We start from the raw sequence: 15,425 nt of genomic DNA, 5'->3' as shown, positions 1-15,425 counted from the left end.
GCAAGACTTGTTTGCAGCAGGAACTTAGGTTGAAAGGTCGGCTCCACTTTGCTTAAAAATACATAAATAAGCCAAAGATGTTTTGGGATTCTATTCTGTTTAGCGATGAAACAAAACTGTTGTCAGCAGGTCATCACCACAAAAGGCTGCTCTACTGAAGTACTCAAGATGCTTTTCATGAAGGGGCTGAATAATTTTGAGACTGCGGTAGTCATTAAAGGTGGCGTTGTTGAGTTGTTGAGCTGTTTAAATTGTTCTTGTTTGATTTGTTTATTGCAAACAGCTGCTAGTGTGTACATTTTCAAATAAACCTAATTTGCACTGGGGGTTGAATCATTTTGATTGCAACTGCATATTATATTAATGCTAATAATACCAACCATCATTTGAGACATTTTATATTGGCTGTGCTGGCCAGCATTCAATCTGTGATTAGATCAGTAAACATGTTCCATGTACAAAAAGAAGCACAGGACAGACACAGAAGACATGAGTGCAATTCCTTATATTAAATGATCTTGTCCTTGTTCTGTGTCTTGTCTGTGTTCAACAAATACAGAGTCCATGCTTGATTGTTATGTATTTTTGAGGAAGTGCGTTCGGGTTGTCCACAAAACAGAAGGCTGTGGTTTAAGTGTCCTTAAAGGGTCCTTCCATAATTCAGGAAAAGCTAGCAAGAGCAGGCTGTCAACTGTCAACTCCTGCCCCCTCCCTTTGGCCCCCACTAACGAATGAACGGCACATGACTACAGCTCGGCGACAGACTGGGGCAATACCTTCGCACATGCACACACAGACGATCTAACCAACCGAAAGTGCAGGTGCGAAAAAGAGATTTGTTGTGTTTTTTTAAATGATCAAGGCACAATGTGTTTCAGAAACCACTTATGGACGACACCTGTAAGCGCTTCAGAGTGACAGGCAGAGTTTAAGTGCTGTAGAAGTGCTGTGTCTATGTGTGTGAATGGGTTAATGCCAACTATAAAATAAAGCAATTTCAAGTCTGTATAAAAGCAGTCCATTTATTGACAGCGAGTCAAACTGCAGTCAAAGCAGAGCATGTGTTTACCGTGCAGCTCCCTGGTGCAATCTGTATTACAGATATGTGCAGTGCCTGTAGGAGGTATGTATTCCTATAGTGGGAGCTGAAGAAGATTTTATTTTATTTTTTTAACATTTACTCACGGTAAAACCTGTTTTGTCACAATGAAATACTCATCAGTCCTTAAAGTTTGCAGTCGTTTCATGATAAGGATCTTAAAGGTACAATATGTAGTATTTATGGGTTTATATAACCCAAAATCCACTTTTTTATACATATTATGTGCTCCTGCATTGTCTAGTCGCTGTATAATAGTTTTTGTTTCATTTTCGTAGTGTTTCAAAAAGTCATGTTAAATAACATGACCGCGGACCGCGGTTGCATAGCCACCGTAAGCAGCGAGACGCCATGTTTCTACCGGAGCCTGTAAGGACAAACGCAAGAGAACAAAGCAAGCGTCTCTTTACTTGTAGCGGAAGTCCCGCCTCCTCTCTCTCCGCTTCATCTGCTAAGGCCGCGGTAGCTCGCCCTCTCCCTCGCCTCACGAACCTCATCTGCTGACACGGAGAAAGACAACGAGGACGACATTTGACCAGCTGCGGATACCGTAGCGCTCAGGGAAGGGAGGGGGTGAGCAGAGCAGCAGGTCTTTGTTTTAAATTTCAGCCTCTCCTCTAGATGGCACTATAAACTACTTATTTCCCCTTTAAAGGCTAACATAATACAAACGCTGTGCAACCTCATTAGGCACAACGCAAATCAAATACACCTTTTAAAGACATTCCAGCGTGGCTGCCGGTCACAAAACAGCTAGCTACGCTAATGCTAACCGTAGCCTCGCTAGCTTACCTTAGGAAACGGGGTTCACCAAGTTAGCCGCAAAAAAAGTAGCACGCTGATGCTAAATAAATATGCGCTCCCGTATTGGTGAATGGACACCAACTTCGTCGTTTCAGTGTAACACCATATTCTTATTAAGGCAGCCTCTTCACTCCAGACAGCGCCACTGCAGCTGAGCCGCTGCCTACCCGTTACCGTGGTAGCAAAAATTACTCCTTGCAAATCAAGGATGCACACCATCGGGCCATGCTCAACCCATATTCAAAATATTAGGGTGATCCGACTAACGGTCAGCGAGATATGCCTGTCACAGACGGACACACACAGACACAACTTGCTTTATAGATAGATATGTGTTTTGAAAATAGGTTATTTGTGGCACACCATAGGAACACATGCCATGTCCCAATGCTGACACAAATACCTTTTTTGCAATGTTAGCTGCTGCTGAATTTTACAAGGGAATTAAAGAAACCTGTAGACATGGGACCCTTTTTTTTTTTTATCTATTCACACTTGTAAAGATATATTTTAAAATCAATAATAAAGTAACAAAAAACATGAATTCAGTCAAAACAGAAAACTGTATTGCCTATGCCGTCAATCCGTTGCTTGATAGATAATGTGGCGACATTCCTGCAATCCGCACATAGTGACAACTTTTTATGTCACAACTGAGCAGGCGTGGTGGAAGAAGCTCACGGTGCTAGTAAAGCAGCAGACCACAGCAATTAAAAATAAGCCTGGCTGTTTAATAGAAAGACTGCTCTTCTCCATCTCTCACACTGCATGTGTGTGTGTTTGTGAGTGTGAGAGAGCGTGGGTAGAGGCGGGGGAGAGAAAACAAGGTCATACACCGCAGTGTCCTAGAGACTGCAGACTGTTTTGTTAATTACTGAGAAATCAACAGGGGGCGGTAGAGGTTCCACACTGCAGCTTTAACAATGGGTGATTTTTTTTTTTTTTTTTAACAATATGTTTCACAAGTCACAGATTAAATTGACTCGGCAACTCTATTCTTCCTTTTCCTGTAGTTGAATATGAACAGCGCTCCAACCTTCATGCATTTCCCGGCGAAGGGAAAGCCGAAGAGGGCGGACACGTTTGACCTGCAAAGGATCGGCTTTGCTTCGGAACAGTTGGCCAAGTGGATCGCAGACCGCACCGATGTTCAGGTACAATTCTGTCACTTTCACACAGGAAATGACAGATATTTTCCACTATTTAATACAGTCATGGCATGGAATGTGATGATGATGATCATGTTAAAAAAAACAACAACAATAAAACAGATCGGTTTGATCCGTCTGATCCTTCCTGTTGTCCTCCTCTCATTTTTTTCACCTTACTTCCTCTCACCTTCCTGACTAATCTCTCACTTTCCACTCTCCCTCATACCGAGATAGTGAAAATTCCTTTAAAATGATGAGCAAAGGCCAGGGAGACTTGACACGATCAAGCAGATGAAATTGTATCTTTGTGTCTTAATGTGTTGCAAAGTAAATGTTGCCCAAATCCACACGTATAGCTACACTATACTACAAAGTAGGCCTGTAATGGTACACCAAACTCACAATTCGGTCCACCTTAAAGGTCCACCTTAAAAAAAAGCAAAACGAAACTTAAGGGACAGGAAATGACATCAGCCACAGAGGCTACTGGGAGCTAACAACAGTTAGCATTTGGAAAAGTGATCATTTGCAAGCTCTAGCAGACACATTGCCGTCATATATAACATGTATCCACTGGACAGATCAATCTTCTGAGACTGGACGTTTGTGTAGAACTCTGTGCTGCACTGTGGAGCCAAGAATAGAAGCGTTTGCTGGTCAGATTTTTTGTACGAATCACACAGTATTTGAACTGCTTTCTGAACAAACTGATAAATACAGGTAAATGTCCTTTCCCTCATTTGGTAACAGCAGATGTGTTGTTGACCTGGTCATATCCCTTCAATGTTAAAGGACGACGGTGTTGCACATGCATGATCACGTTAAATGGCCTCTGCTCAGAGGGACTATAGTTGTTGACTCCTCAAGAATCAAACGTCACACCATGGGACTCCACTTTTCTCTTTTGCCGAAACGACCTGTCAGCTAAGTATTGGCAAAAATAGTGCAAGCATCCTGCTGACTTCTGTTGATGGATTCAGAAGGCTGTCTTTTAAGTCTGCTCCAAGTGCTCTACTCAGGCTTTTCAATGTGACTTTACCACATAAACAGAAAATAAAATAAAAAAAATAAACGTATATAATGTATACTCAGGATGGATAAAATTGTGTTATGAGAATCTTGATTAATCAATCTTGAAACTTGATTATGTGGATGGTTAGTGTGAGATAATGACATTTCTAATCTTCAGACATAAGCTCCTCCTGTTCTTTTTTCTTTTACTGTTATCTAATACCCACATAATACCACATACAATTAGATCAATTTGTTGTACCATAAGACTGCATTTTTGAAATTCTAATCAGATACATGATCCACTAATTCACAGTTGTAACCACATTACGATCATAAATTGACTCTCTCTTTCTCTCTCTCTCTCCCACCCTCCACAGATCCGTGTCTTCCGCCCTCCTAATTATTCAGGAACTATTGCTTTGGCTCTGTTAGTTTCTCTGGTTGGAGGTCTGCTCTACCTGAGGAGGAACAACTTGGAGTTTATATACAACAAGACAGGATGGGCCATGGCTGCATTGGTATGTCTCACAAAACTTTTTTAAAGGTGCATTATGTAATAAATCTAAATCAACTGGCCATAAAATCCTCCTAATATGTCACAGAGACTCAGGAATAATGTTCATATAACAAACTGAACTCACCAACAACAACAGAACAGCCAAAATATTTGCATTAAAAAAATATATATATTTTGCAGACTGCAAATCATGTTTATGTTTTGAAATCATGTTTTGGCATGTGGCGCCACCTACCGCCGTCTACCAATCATTGCAGTCAGTAGAGTCTCAGCTGCCGAGCAACCACGGGTTGCCAGTTACGTCAGAAAACGAAACCTTAAAGACCTCGGTATTTTTGAATTTGGAATGTAGTAACAGTTTTTGGCCACATTCTTACATATGGCACCTTTAATCCTCAGTCCTTTATTGTGATACATTTTAGACCTAAAAGTAGCAGATTGCAACAAGAATTGTGCATTAATCGCTCCTTTATCCAAGCATCTCAGAAAAATAAAATGTGGCCTTTGCATAGCAGAACATAAAAAAGTTTCTGCTTTGACATTTATACTCTGGCTGGTTTGTCCATGCAGGGCTGCTGTAGAAACATGATAGCGCAAGATGGCAGCCTCTGTAAAGCAAGGCCCTTGCCTGAAATGCATGTAATAGCTATATGATTATAATGCAACTAAACCTAAACAACTTAACATTTAATTTGATTGCACACTTATACAAACACACATATGGATAGTATATTCCATTGCCAGCTGCCCCCCCCCACCAACCCCTATAAAATGAACCTTTGAAATTGTGATAATCCAATAATCTTATATACTATATCCCTTTCTTTGTTGTGTTTGTGATAGTGTGTGGTTTTTGCAATGACATCTGGTCAGATGTGGAATCACATCAGAGGTCCTCCCTACGCCCACAAAAACCCTCAGAACGGACAAGTGGTATGAAACACTATTTTTTTTTTATTATTATTATTCTTCCTTTTGCTCTTTCAACCAATGGTCCACATTGTTACTTACGTCCTGTACCTTTCATTCCCGGTCCTCCTTCCTCCACTTCCTCCTTGTGTCATTATTTTCCCTCACAAAAGGAAGAGGTGATTTTAGAAAATAATATCTAAAGGTTAAACTGTAATCTATTTTTTACAGCATGGAGAGAGAGGCTGTATTAGATCAGTGGTCGAGACATCTGTAATGCTGCTGGCCCCGAGTAAAATAAAGTTTGTGCCATTACCTGGTCAGTGCTAGGACAGTGTGTGCTTGCAAGTGTGTGTTTGTGTTCCTCGAGAGCAGGAGCAATCACCCAAGAAACGTACTTAAGTAAGTCTTTCTTTCTTTCTTTCTTTCTTTCTTTCTTTCTTTCTTTCTTGCAAACTCACACGAACGGCATTTCCAGATAGAGTCTTGCTGGTCATAATTTAAGTTTGTTCACTCAAGGGTGAACTAAAAATGAAGATATCCTGAGAAATCCTGTGAAATAAGCCAGATGGAAAATTGGACATGTATAGGCACATGAGAGAGAGGAAGTTTAAGACGTATGATGATATGGCGGGGTCTTCTATGTGCACAAATGCATACAAAGGCTACAGTGATTAACATGTGGGGTCATGGGCATGAACATACAAGGAGTGAAAGTATTAATATGCCATATAGTCGATGTGTATTTTCAAAGCAGTATCGTGTCCTTTAGCGTTGTAAAACAATGTATGTAACGATTGTGATACTTTTATTTAAAATTTTGCTTGACTTGTCTTTTATTCTGTTGCGTTCCATCCTGCACTCACAACAATGCATTTCTATTTTCAACATCCTGTTTCCTTTTCTTCTCCATCATTAATTCTCATCATTTTTTTTTTTACCTGGACAGGGATGAGAGCAGCATTAACGGTCCCAATATTATGCAAAATCAACTTTTTAATAATTTTAATACTTATATTTGGGACTCTGGAGGCCCTACCAGTCGCCAAAGTGTGAAAAAAGATGACTCACTCATGTACAAGAAATACAAGTACAGGAGATAAAACGATGCGATGTTGACTTCCGCGCTCCTTGGGACGTCACAAGACGCTAAATTCCTGGAATCGTTGTCTCGCGGAGCTCCGCTTTGTCTGTAAAACACACGAGAGTGCTGTTCTTGGCTCCACAGTGCAGCACAGAGTCCTACACAAACTTCCAGCCTCAGAGGATTTATCTGTCCACTGGATACATGTTATATAGGACAGCAATGTGCCTGCTAGAGCCTGCAAATGATCACTTTTCCAAATGGTAACTGCTGTTAGCTCCCAGTAGCCTCTGTGGCTAATGTCAGTTTGTTTTTAAAGAGATTCTACTAAACAGAGCGTTCTGAACAGGGCTGTTTTGGCAGTTTGGAGAAATAGGATATAATATGGGATCTTTAAACCTTTGACAAACTTGAATGTGAAAACGGCATTTAAGAAAAAAAGAAAGACATTTGTTCCAAAATTGGTGGGATCAATAGCCAAAGGCAAGTGTTTGAAATGCAGAGGTGAGCAGGTCATACACAATTTATTACTGAGAATGGTGCAAAACAAACTAAAATGCCAGTTAAAGATCTGGCAGTGGGCCCCCTGTGTGCACCGTTGAAGTTGGGAAATGACTGTTTGACCCATGAAGTTTGCGAAATCAAGCGTCTGTGACAAATTAAACGGGACGCGTGCAATAGCAATGTGTCATCCAAAACGTTTCTGAAAATTCATGAAGATACTGTAGACGTCACAGCGCGGCAGTTGTGCCGGGACCATTGAGTATAATGTGATCCTTGAAATCATATGAAGCTATTGCGGGGGCTGGTACTATTTTGACATAACTTCTGTTATACCTTGCACAGGCCCATACCTGCTAAGGCTCATTACATAACCTTAATCATTTCTCTTTAACAGCAGTCGTCTCATTCCTAACCTCAGACACATATGCTGTCACCCAACCCCATTCTCTGGAGCTTCCAGGCCATAATGCCATAATTTTGCAGCCACTCAACCAACATAGCAGAAGGAACAGCTGCATTAGGTTCTGTGTAAATGGCTTCTTATTTCCCCTCCCTTCCAAGCTTTTCCATCTTCATCCTCTCTTTAAATTCCATTTTCCACTCTCTGTCCTTCTGACAGCGAAAGGCTTCAAATGGGCAGATGATATTTGAAAAGATAACCGTCTGATCCTTCCTGTTGTCCTCCTCTCATTTTTTTCACCTTACTTCCTCTCACCTTCCTGACTAATCTCTCACTTTCCACTCTCCCTCATACCGAGATAGTGAAATTCCTTCAAAATGATGAGCAAAGGCCAGGGAGACTTGACATGATCGAGCAGATGAAATTGTATCTTTGTGTCTTAATGTGTTGCAAAGTAAATGTCGCCCAAATCCACACGTATAGCTACACTATACTACAAAGTAGGCCTGTAATGGTATGCCAAACTCACAATTCGGTCCACCTTAAAGGTCCACCTTAAAAAAAAGTAAAACGAAACTTAAGGGACAGGAAATGACATCAGCCACAGAGGCTACTGGGAGCTAACAACAGTTAGCATTTGGAAAAGGGATCATTTGCAAGCTCTAGCAGACACATTGCCGTCATATATAACAAGTATCCACTGGACAGATCAATTCTCTGAGACTGGAAGTTTGTGTAGAACTCTGTGCTGCACTGTGGAGCCAAGAATAGAAGTGTTTGCTGACTTCCAGTTTTCAGATTCCAGTTTTTTGAACCCTACCCTCACCAGCACTCTCAAGTGTTTTAAGGACAAAGCGGAACTCCGCGACAGAATTCCATGAATTTAAAGACTAAATGGTAAAATACCACTGAATGGTAAAATGGTTTTGGTTCTTGTCGACCACAAGATTGCATCTCTATTTTTTAACGGGTAGCTGAAACACTCCCATACTGCTGACAATAAATAAACTAATAGGGGTTCCGTAATGTCACTGTTAGTAGCCATGTTTCCTCTGCTCCTCATGTTGTTGAATTAGCGGTAGCTAAACGTTTGCTCACCCGTCATATGATTGTACACATACTCGCATGACACGCAGACGAAAGTTAAGCTTGATGTGAAAACGTATCCTCAACGTACGTTTTTTTTTTTGTTTTGTTTTTTGAATTTGAACCAGAAGAGGATCTCTCAGCGAGACACTCCAGCATTTGGAGTTTCACCTGGCCTGTGTTTCTCTCTTTGTTTTTTCACTTTTCCACATTACCGGCTGATGGCATTTCCATATTTCCAGCTGATTTCACACGATCGCTTGATGGTTTTTGGCAGCAGTTGCCTTCAGCCCTTTCTTCATAACTGCTAACCTTTCACATTTTCGAGAACTCGTCTGACACTTTTATTGGTGCTCTTCATAATAGTTGACTTTTGACTTAGAGGGCAATAGTGTGTTATTTGTCTTAGCGAGGGTGAGTGCCACTTTACATTTGTCTCTGTGTGTGTGTGTGTGTGCGTTTGATTGATTGAGAGTGTGCTTGTGTGTTTATCTGTGTGTTTTGAGCCGATATAGAGAGAATTGAACTGTGCAGTGAAGCAGTAAAATTAATTGTACTTTAGGCTGGATATTTACTCAGACCAGTAGACAATGACCATCCCTCTTGGTCTCCATACTCAGCCACACTCACATCTGTACACAAACTCATACATAATGTGACTGGAATGTTGTTGTTTTTTTTAAAGCAGAAGTTTAAGATCCATATTTTAAACACTAAATCATGGAGCTGAGTGATAAAGAGAGAGTAGATTAATGTAAAGAGGACAAATAGAAAATAAAAACTAGTAAACAGTGTTGACTATAATTACCTTGACTTTGGCCACCCACCGTCTTCTCATTTGTCCTGCTAGTTTCATATCGGTCCATTATTTTTTGTCTCATTAACACATAAAGTATGCAGCTTAGTGTATTGCACCATGTTTTCATTGTAGAGCTGTGTGCATTGGTCTTTGCCTCCCTCTTACTCTCCCCCCTCACTTATTTATCTCCATTCGTTTCTATTTTCATGAGTAAATCCCACCACATCGGTTGGCTTTCACAATATCAATAAAATGTTTTGCTGGTCTCAAACTAAATGCAGACAAACCTCAACATGGTATCATCCGTAAGTGTGTGTTCAAGGGGGAGGCGAGCAGTTTTCTGCTATCAGGCAGACCTTAAAGGTCCCATATTATACCCCATGTCTCCAAGTTAAACTAGTTCCCTGGTGTCCTAATGAACGGGTCTGTGACATGCTTTGGTCAAAATACCGTAAGGATGAAGCACCACAGCAGTTCAATCACCCTGCCAAAAACAGCCCTGTTTAGCACACTCTGTTTAGTAGTATCTCTTTAGGTCCACCTTAAAAAAACAGTAAAACGAAACTTAAGGGATAGAAAATGACATCGACCAGAGAGGCTACTGGGAGCTAACAGCAGTTAGCATTTGGAAAAGTGATCATTTGCAGGCTCTAGCAGGCACATTGCCGTCATATATAACATGTATCCACTGGACAGATAAATCCTCTTAGGCTGGAAGTTTGTGTAGCACTCTGTGCTGCATTGTGGAGCCAAGAATAGAACTTTTCGCGGACTTTGCGGTCTTCCGGTTTTCGGATACCGTTGCCCTCGCCAGCACTCTCGCGTTTTGTTGGGGGACAAAGCGGAGCTCCACGAGACAACAGTTGTGCATTGTGACGTCCCAGTGAGTGTGGAAGTCAACATTGCATTGTTTTATCTCCTGTACTTAGACTGAGGAGGACCACACACAAACATGAGTGAGTCATCTTTTTTTCACACTTTCCCGACTGATAGGGCCTCCAGAGTCCCAAATATAAGGATTAAAATGATTAAAAAAGTTGATTTTGCATGATATGGGACCTTTAACATCTTAACATCTGCTTAACATTTCTGTGTACCTGTCACTCAGGTTTCTGTTGAGCTCATATTGCAGTCGAATGTGAATTTAAAATCTGGTCGAAAGGGAAAAACCCACTGAAGTGATATATTATTAGTCTGTAGAGGTTTTGTGATGCCAAGACTAGTTTCTTCCGGGTCTTTTATTTCTTGGCCTACGCTTAAAATTGAAACATATTGCTGCAAAGGACACTTGTCTCATTATTGTCTGCCAACCGTCCCAGCTGAATTAAGAGTAAGGGTATTGGCACAGCCAATTATGTAGATACAACAGCTTCCTCTGTTTTAGACTCTGGTCTGTCCATTCTCTCAAAGGTCAAAGTAAAAAAAAAGCATGTTATTGATCATTGGCTCAAATTTCAGGTCAGAGGTGTATGGACTTACATTAACATGTGTGTTTGCACATATGCTTCTCATTGTTTTTTTTTATCTCTTTGGTTTAAACACAGACTTTTTCACGACCAGTAGTTGTCACAGGAACAAAACCTGCTCCGTGAATTGGTTAGGTTAATGTCAGGGCTACGGCTTTGGTTATCAATGAATGAAGGGAAATGAAAGTCACCTCGTTTGACATGTTTCCAAAAAAAGAAAAGAAAAGAAAACAGATTTTAAATGGCTGTAACTGACTCGTGGGTAATTAAACTGTTAATTTGTGTAAACACTGAACCACATAATGTGGGAGTAAATGAGATTTTAAAACAACGGCTAAATTTCTGCCGTGATATGTTGCAACCATATTTCTCCTTTAGGTAAGAGATTTAAATTCCATTATTGTAGCACCTAAGCCCAACAATTAATTGCTTTTATTCCCAGTTTGAATTATCTTCAACTAACTTTCCAACGTTTTCTGACTCATTACAGTGCTTTATTGTGCTTCAGAACAGGTGGTGCGGTCCCTTAAGGTAACAGGTCTGATCCTGTCTCGTTTATCACCCTGTAAGCATCTCTCCCTCTTTTCCGCCATCATTTTGTTGTGTAGGCTGAATTGTGCACAGGTTAGCTGGGTTTTACATGGACTCCTTAGGTTCTGCAGGGTGTTCGTTTTTTGGGGGGTTTGAAATTGTTCATGCCTCGTCATGTATAGTGCAATGCAATGGATATGCCAACTCTTTAATTCAATTAATCGATTGCAAAATTAAGCATCAACTATTTTGATTATTTGGCATGGGCATTTGGGTACTCATTACCGCAACCCGTAGACTGTTTATGACTCAAAAACTATGGACTGGCGATTTGATTCGCCACATGTCGGCACAGCACAGAGGATAAAGCGGTAGAAGACGGAGTTAGCCCTCAGGACTTCCCGGGTCAGCTTCTTGGTACCGTTTTCCTAAATGGTTGAATAACTGCCAGACATCAAAAGTGAAAGTTATCTTGGAAAAACGAGCAGAAGCACTCACTCATTTAAAAAAAATTTTGACAACGCCCCAGTAATAAAATCTAAATAAATCTAGGCAGCCTGGTCATGATAATGGGCATAAGAGGGTTAATAATTACAATAAGTGTTCTTTTTTTTCACCTTCCATTTGACAAAGAAATCATTAAAACTGAATTCATTCGGTTTGTGGACAAAACAAGATATCTGTCTTCAAATATTTTATATTTTATGGACCAAACAAATACTTCCATCCATCCATCTTCTACCGCTTTTATCCTCCACGGGAGGGGTAGGGGGGGGGTGCTGTGCCAATCTCAGCGGGGTACACCCTGGACAGTTCGCCAGTCCATCGCACAGCCACATTTAGAGACAAGCAACGATTCACTCTCACATTCACAACTACGCTCAATTTAGAGCGTCCAATTGACCTAATCCCCCTGTTGTATATGGACTGTGGGAGGAAGCCGAAGAAAACCCACACACACACGGGGAGAACATGCAAACTCCATGCAGAAAGGCCCTTGTTCAAACAAACAAATACTTGATTATGAAAATACGTGTTAGTTGCAGCTCTGAAACGAGATAATGTGGAGGAACGACCTGGAAAAGTAGCCTCAGGTTAATGGACACCAAATGTATGAATGTTGAAGGTGGAGCCTCTGAGTGACGAGTCGAGCTTTGTTTGTTTCTTCGTGGAGTCCAACAGATGTTGCCCAAAAATAGTTTACCCCACCTTTGACGTCGACAAAAAATATTCCCTATTTACCTCTGTGGTTGTAACTATCATCCCAAGTTGATGAATGAACATATGCAGAAGCATTTTATTAGCTGTTTGATTAGTTTGGCAGTAACAGTCTCGTCTAGCCCACCGTCGTTAATGAACAGACATAAATGGGATTCTTATAGCCAGTTTTTGTTTTGTCAACATTTTTTTTTATTTACTCTCATTCTGAATGGTTCATGTCGCCACTCGCTTAAGCTTTGGGCCCGTAACACTTGAGCGCACCACCTGAATCTATGTGTCTTATCGTAGGTATAATCCTGGCTAACATTCTAACCCCAGAGTACCTTGCAAAGTCCACTTCCTGCGTCCCGACCGTTATTTAAATTCACAACACACGTCTGAGCTATCTTTTGTTTATAAATGAAGCATAACATACGTTTCACGTTACTTACTCTTCCTTCTGTTTTGGTTGACTTTTCATTTATTCCCTCCTGTCTGAGGGCTTTCTGACCCTTTTGCAAAACACACAAATGCACTCACACACTTTACACACATGATACAAGAGATGGAGAAGGATGCATATATCTATGGATATTCTAGAAGAAACACGTTTGACAGCCACCTTCCCGGGTCTATGTGTGTCTGTAAATGCATATTATCTCCTTTGCCTCTAACAAAAGAGCTGTGTTGTGCAGTTCTAAATAGAAACATGTTAATGTCACTGTATTAAAATGAGTACATGGACACATACACACACCCAGGCCTTTCATGTCAGCAAATTACTCATAGGAAAAGGTGTTATAAAAGTCTTGACATATTTCAGAGTTATGACGTTGATATTTTGGCTTCTTGAGCTAACCTTTATTATGTTTTCTCGAGACCCGTTGGGGGAATAATCTCATCGCTGGAATTATATTTGCCAAGACTTTCACACCTTGAATCAAGTTATCCAGTGTAGTTTATTATACTGAGGAATGCGGTGCATAAAAGGTGAATAGAACTGATTATTTTTACAATTGCTTCAGACAGCTCACTCGCAGCATTACAGCTTTTTAGAAATGAAATGTATTTTCCTGTGCAAAGATCGATGTTCATAAATTAAAAGCATAGTTATTATTGTTGGGCAAACTGGTTTTTAATTAGGTTTAATTTGCGTACATTCCCATAGTCAATTTTCTCTCATTTGCCAGCTAGTCTGATTGTTTCCTGCATACCGTCCATCATTTATATACTTTGTAGACAAACAGACTTGATGTTTCAGTCACAGAAACTGGGACCTTAAAAGGCTAATCCATCAGATTAATTAGAACAGTGCTAGTCTGAGGTTTTACTAGAAAGGTCCACAGAATGGACATGTCTGAAATTGTGAAGGTGAACCACACAGGATATTAAGTACATCAACTTAGGTGTTAACTTAGTGTTGCTCTGTTTTTATAACCCTGACCACTAACTGCAAGCCTGCTGTATATTCTCTTTCATTAAACAAATCCTGAAGTTACAGTGACCTACAGTATATTGTTGGGCCCGGTGACCCGCTACCATACATTCAGTATCAGTGAATGCTTGCCAAGCTGTTTTGTGAACTTCTAGTCTGACCAGAGTTGGACACTACTGGTTTTGTTCTTTTACTTCAGTTTGTTGAAAGTGGTCGAAACGTGTCCTTTAACAATAATTTGATTTATGGGTCCCTGGTTTAGGCATTTGTCTCTACTGTGTCCACATCAATTTGTTTGTTTGACAGAGTGCTGTATTATAGTCGTGCAAGGGTCTGATTTCATCTTTTGTTAACAACGGTCTTCAGCCACACAGTTCAAAGCGGGTATTTGCTGTGATTTTTGCCGTGGCTTTTCGTAACTGCATTATTTTGGACTAGCGCAGTGCCCGTATGAAGTATGTATTGCTATAGTGGGAGCTGAAGAAGATTTTTCAGTTATGGGAATGCAGGAAAAGGAACGTAAAGGCTAACATAATACAACGCAAAGGTTTGCGTTCTGCTAACAGTCACAACAGCTAGCTATGCTAATGCTAATCGAAAATTAATTATTATAAAATTAATATTTGCGTTGTGCCCTAATGAGGTTGCACAGTGTTTGTATTATGTTAGCCCTAAGCTAATGCTAACCGTAGCCTCGCTAGTTTACCTTTGGAAACGGCTTCGCCAAGTTAGACGCAAAGTAGTAGCATGCTAATGCAAAATAAATATGTGCTGTGCGTATTGGTGAATGGACACCGGCTCCGTCGTTTCAGTATAACACCAGCGGTGAACCGTGTGAAAGTGTCGGGACAGCCTCTTCACTCCCACTTCACTGCTCCAGACAGCGCAGCTGCTGCTGATGAGCCGCTGCCTGCCTGGTGTAGCGTGATAAATCAGCAAGTGCAGCATGATAAATCAGGGAAAATTTAAATTCCTTCAAAAATTTTGAAAATCAATGATGCACACCATCGGGCCATGCTCAACCCATATCCAGAGTCTTAGGGCGATCTGACTAACGTTCAGCGAGATATGCCCGTCACAGACACACAGACACAGCTTGCTTTATAGATAGATGTATTGTAGACATGCTTTTAATATGAATTCCTTTGTGAATCCAGTAAATCCTGACTGTACATGAGATTACTATAAAGATCTCCAAAAAAACATTTGCCTTGTTTGCCACAATTGTCATGGCATAGCTTTTGAAGGAGGCAACTTTCAGATGAAAGTTGGTAGGATTTGATTTTCTGCATTTACAGATAAGAGAAAGATAATTGGGTAAATTTCACTGGTGATGGTGAAAACCGAAAGAACGATGCATGCGTCTACAAATGTATCACTTCAGAGTCTGAACTGTATCCAACAGAACACCATTATCTTAGAGATG

The 15,425-nt window shown here is 40.6% G+C and overlaps 1 protein-coding gene across 1 annotated transcript in view; it reads left to right on the top strand.

The window, feature by feature from the left end:
- Window positions 1-15,425, top strand: part of LOC310940942 (dolichyl-diphosphooligosaccharide--protein glycosyltransferase subunit TUSC3) — a gene marked incomplete at its 3' end in the record, with an annotated part of 47,371 nt that overhangs the window by 9,162 nt on the left and 22,784 nt on the right. The window contains exons 3-5 of the mRNA XM_083906003.1: window positions 2,917-3,057; window positions 4,446-4,586; window positions 5,429-5,518. Coding sequence (XP_083762129.1) covers window positions 2,917-3,057; window positions 4,446-4,586; window positions 5,429-5,518 — 372 coding nt within the window. The remainder of the gene's footprint in view (window positions 1-2,916; window positions 3,058-4,445; window positions 4,587-5,428; window positions 5,519-15,425) is intronic.

The sequence above is a fragment of the Microchirus variegatus genome (assembly GCF_963457635.1).
Source record: "Microchirus variegatus genome assembly, chromosome: 19".
NCBI lineage: Eukaryota > Metazoa > Chordata > Actinopteri > Pleuronectiformes > Soleidae > Microchirus > Microchirus variegatus.
The sequence above is the reverse complement of the archived record's forward strand: the minus strand, read 5'-3'. Positions and strand labels throughout refer to the sequence as shown.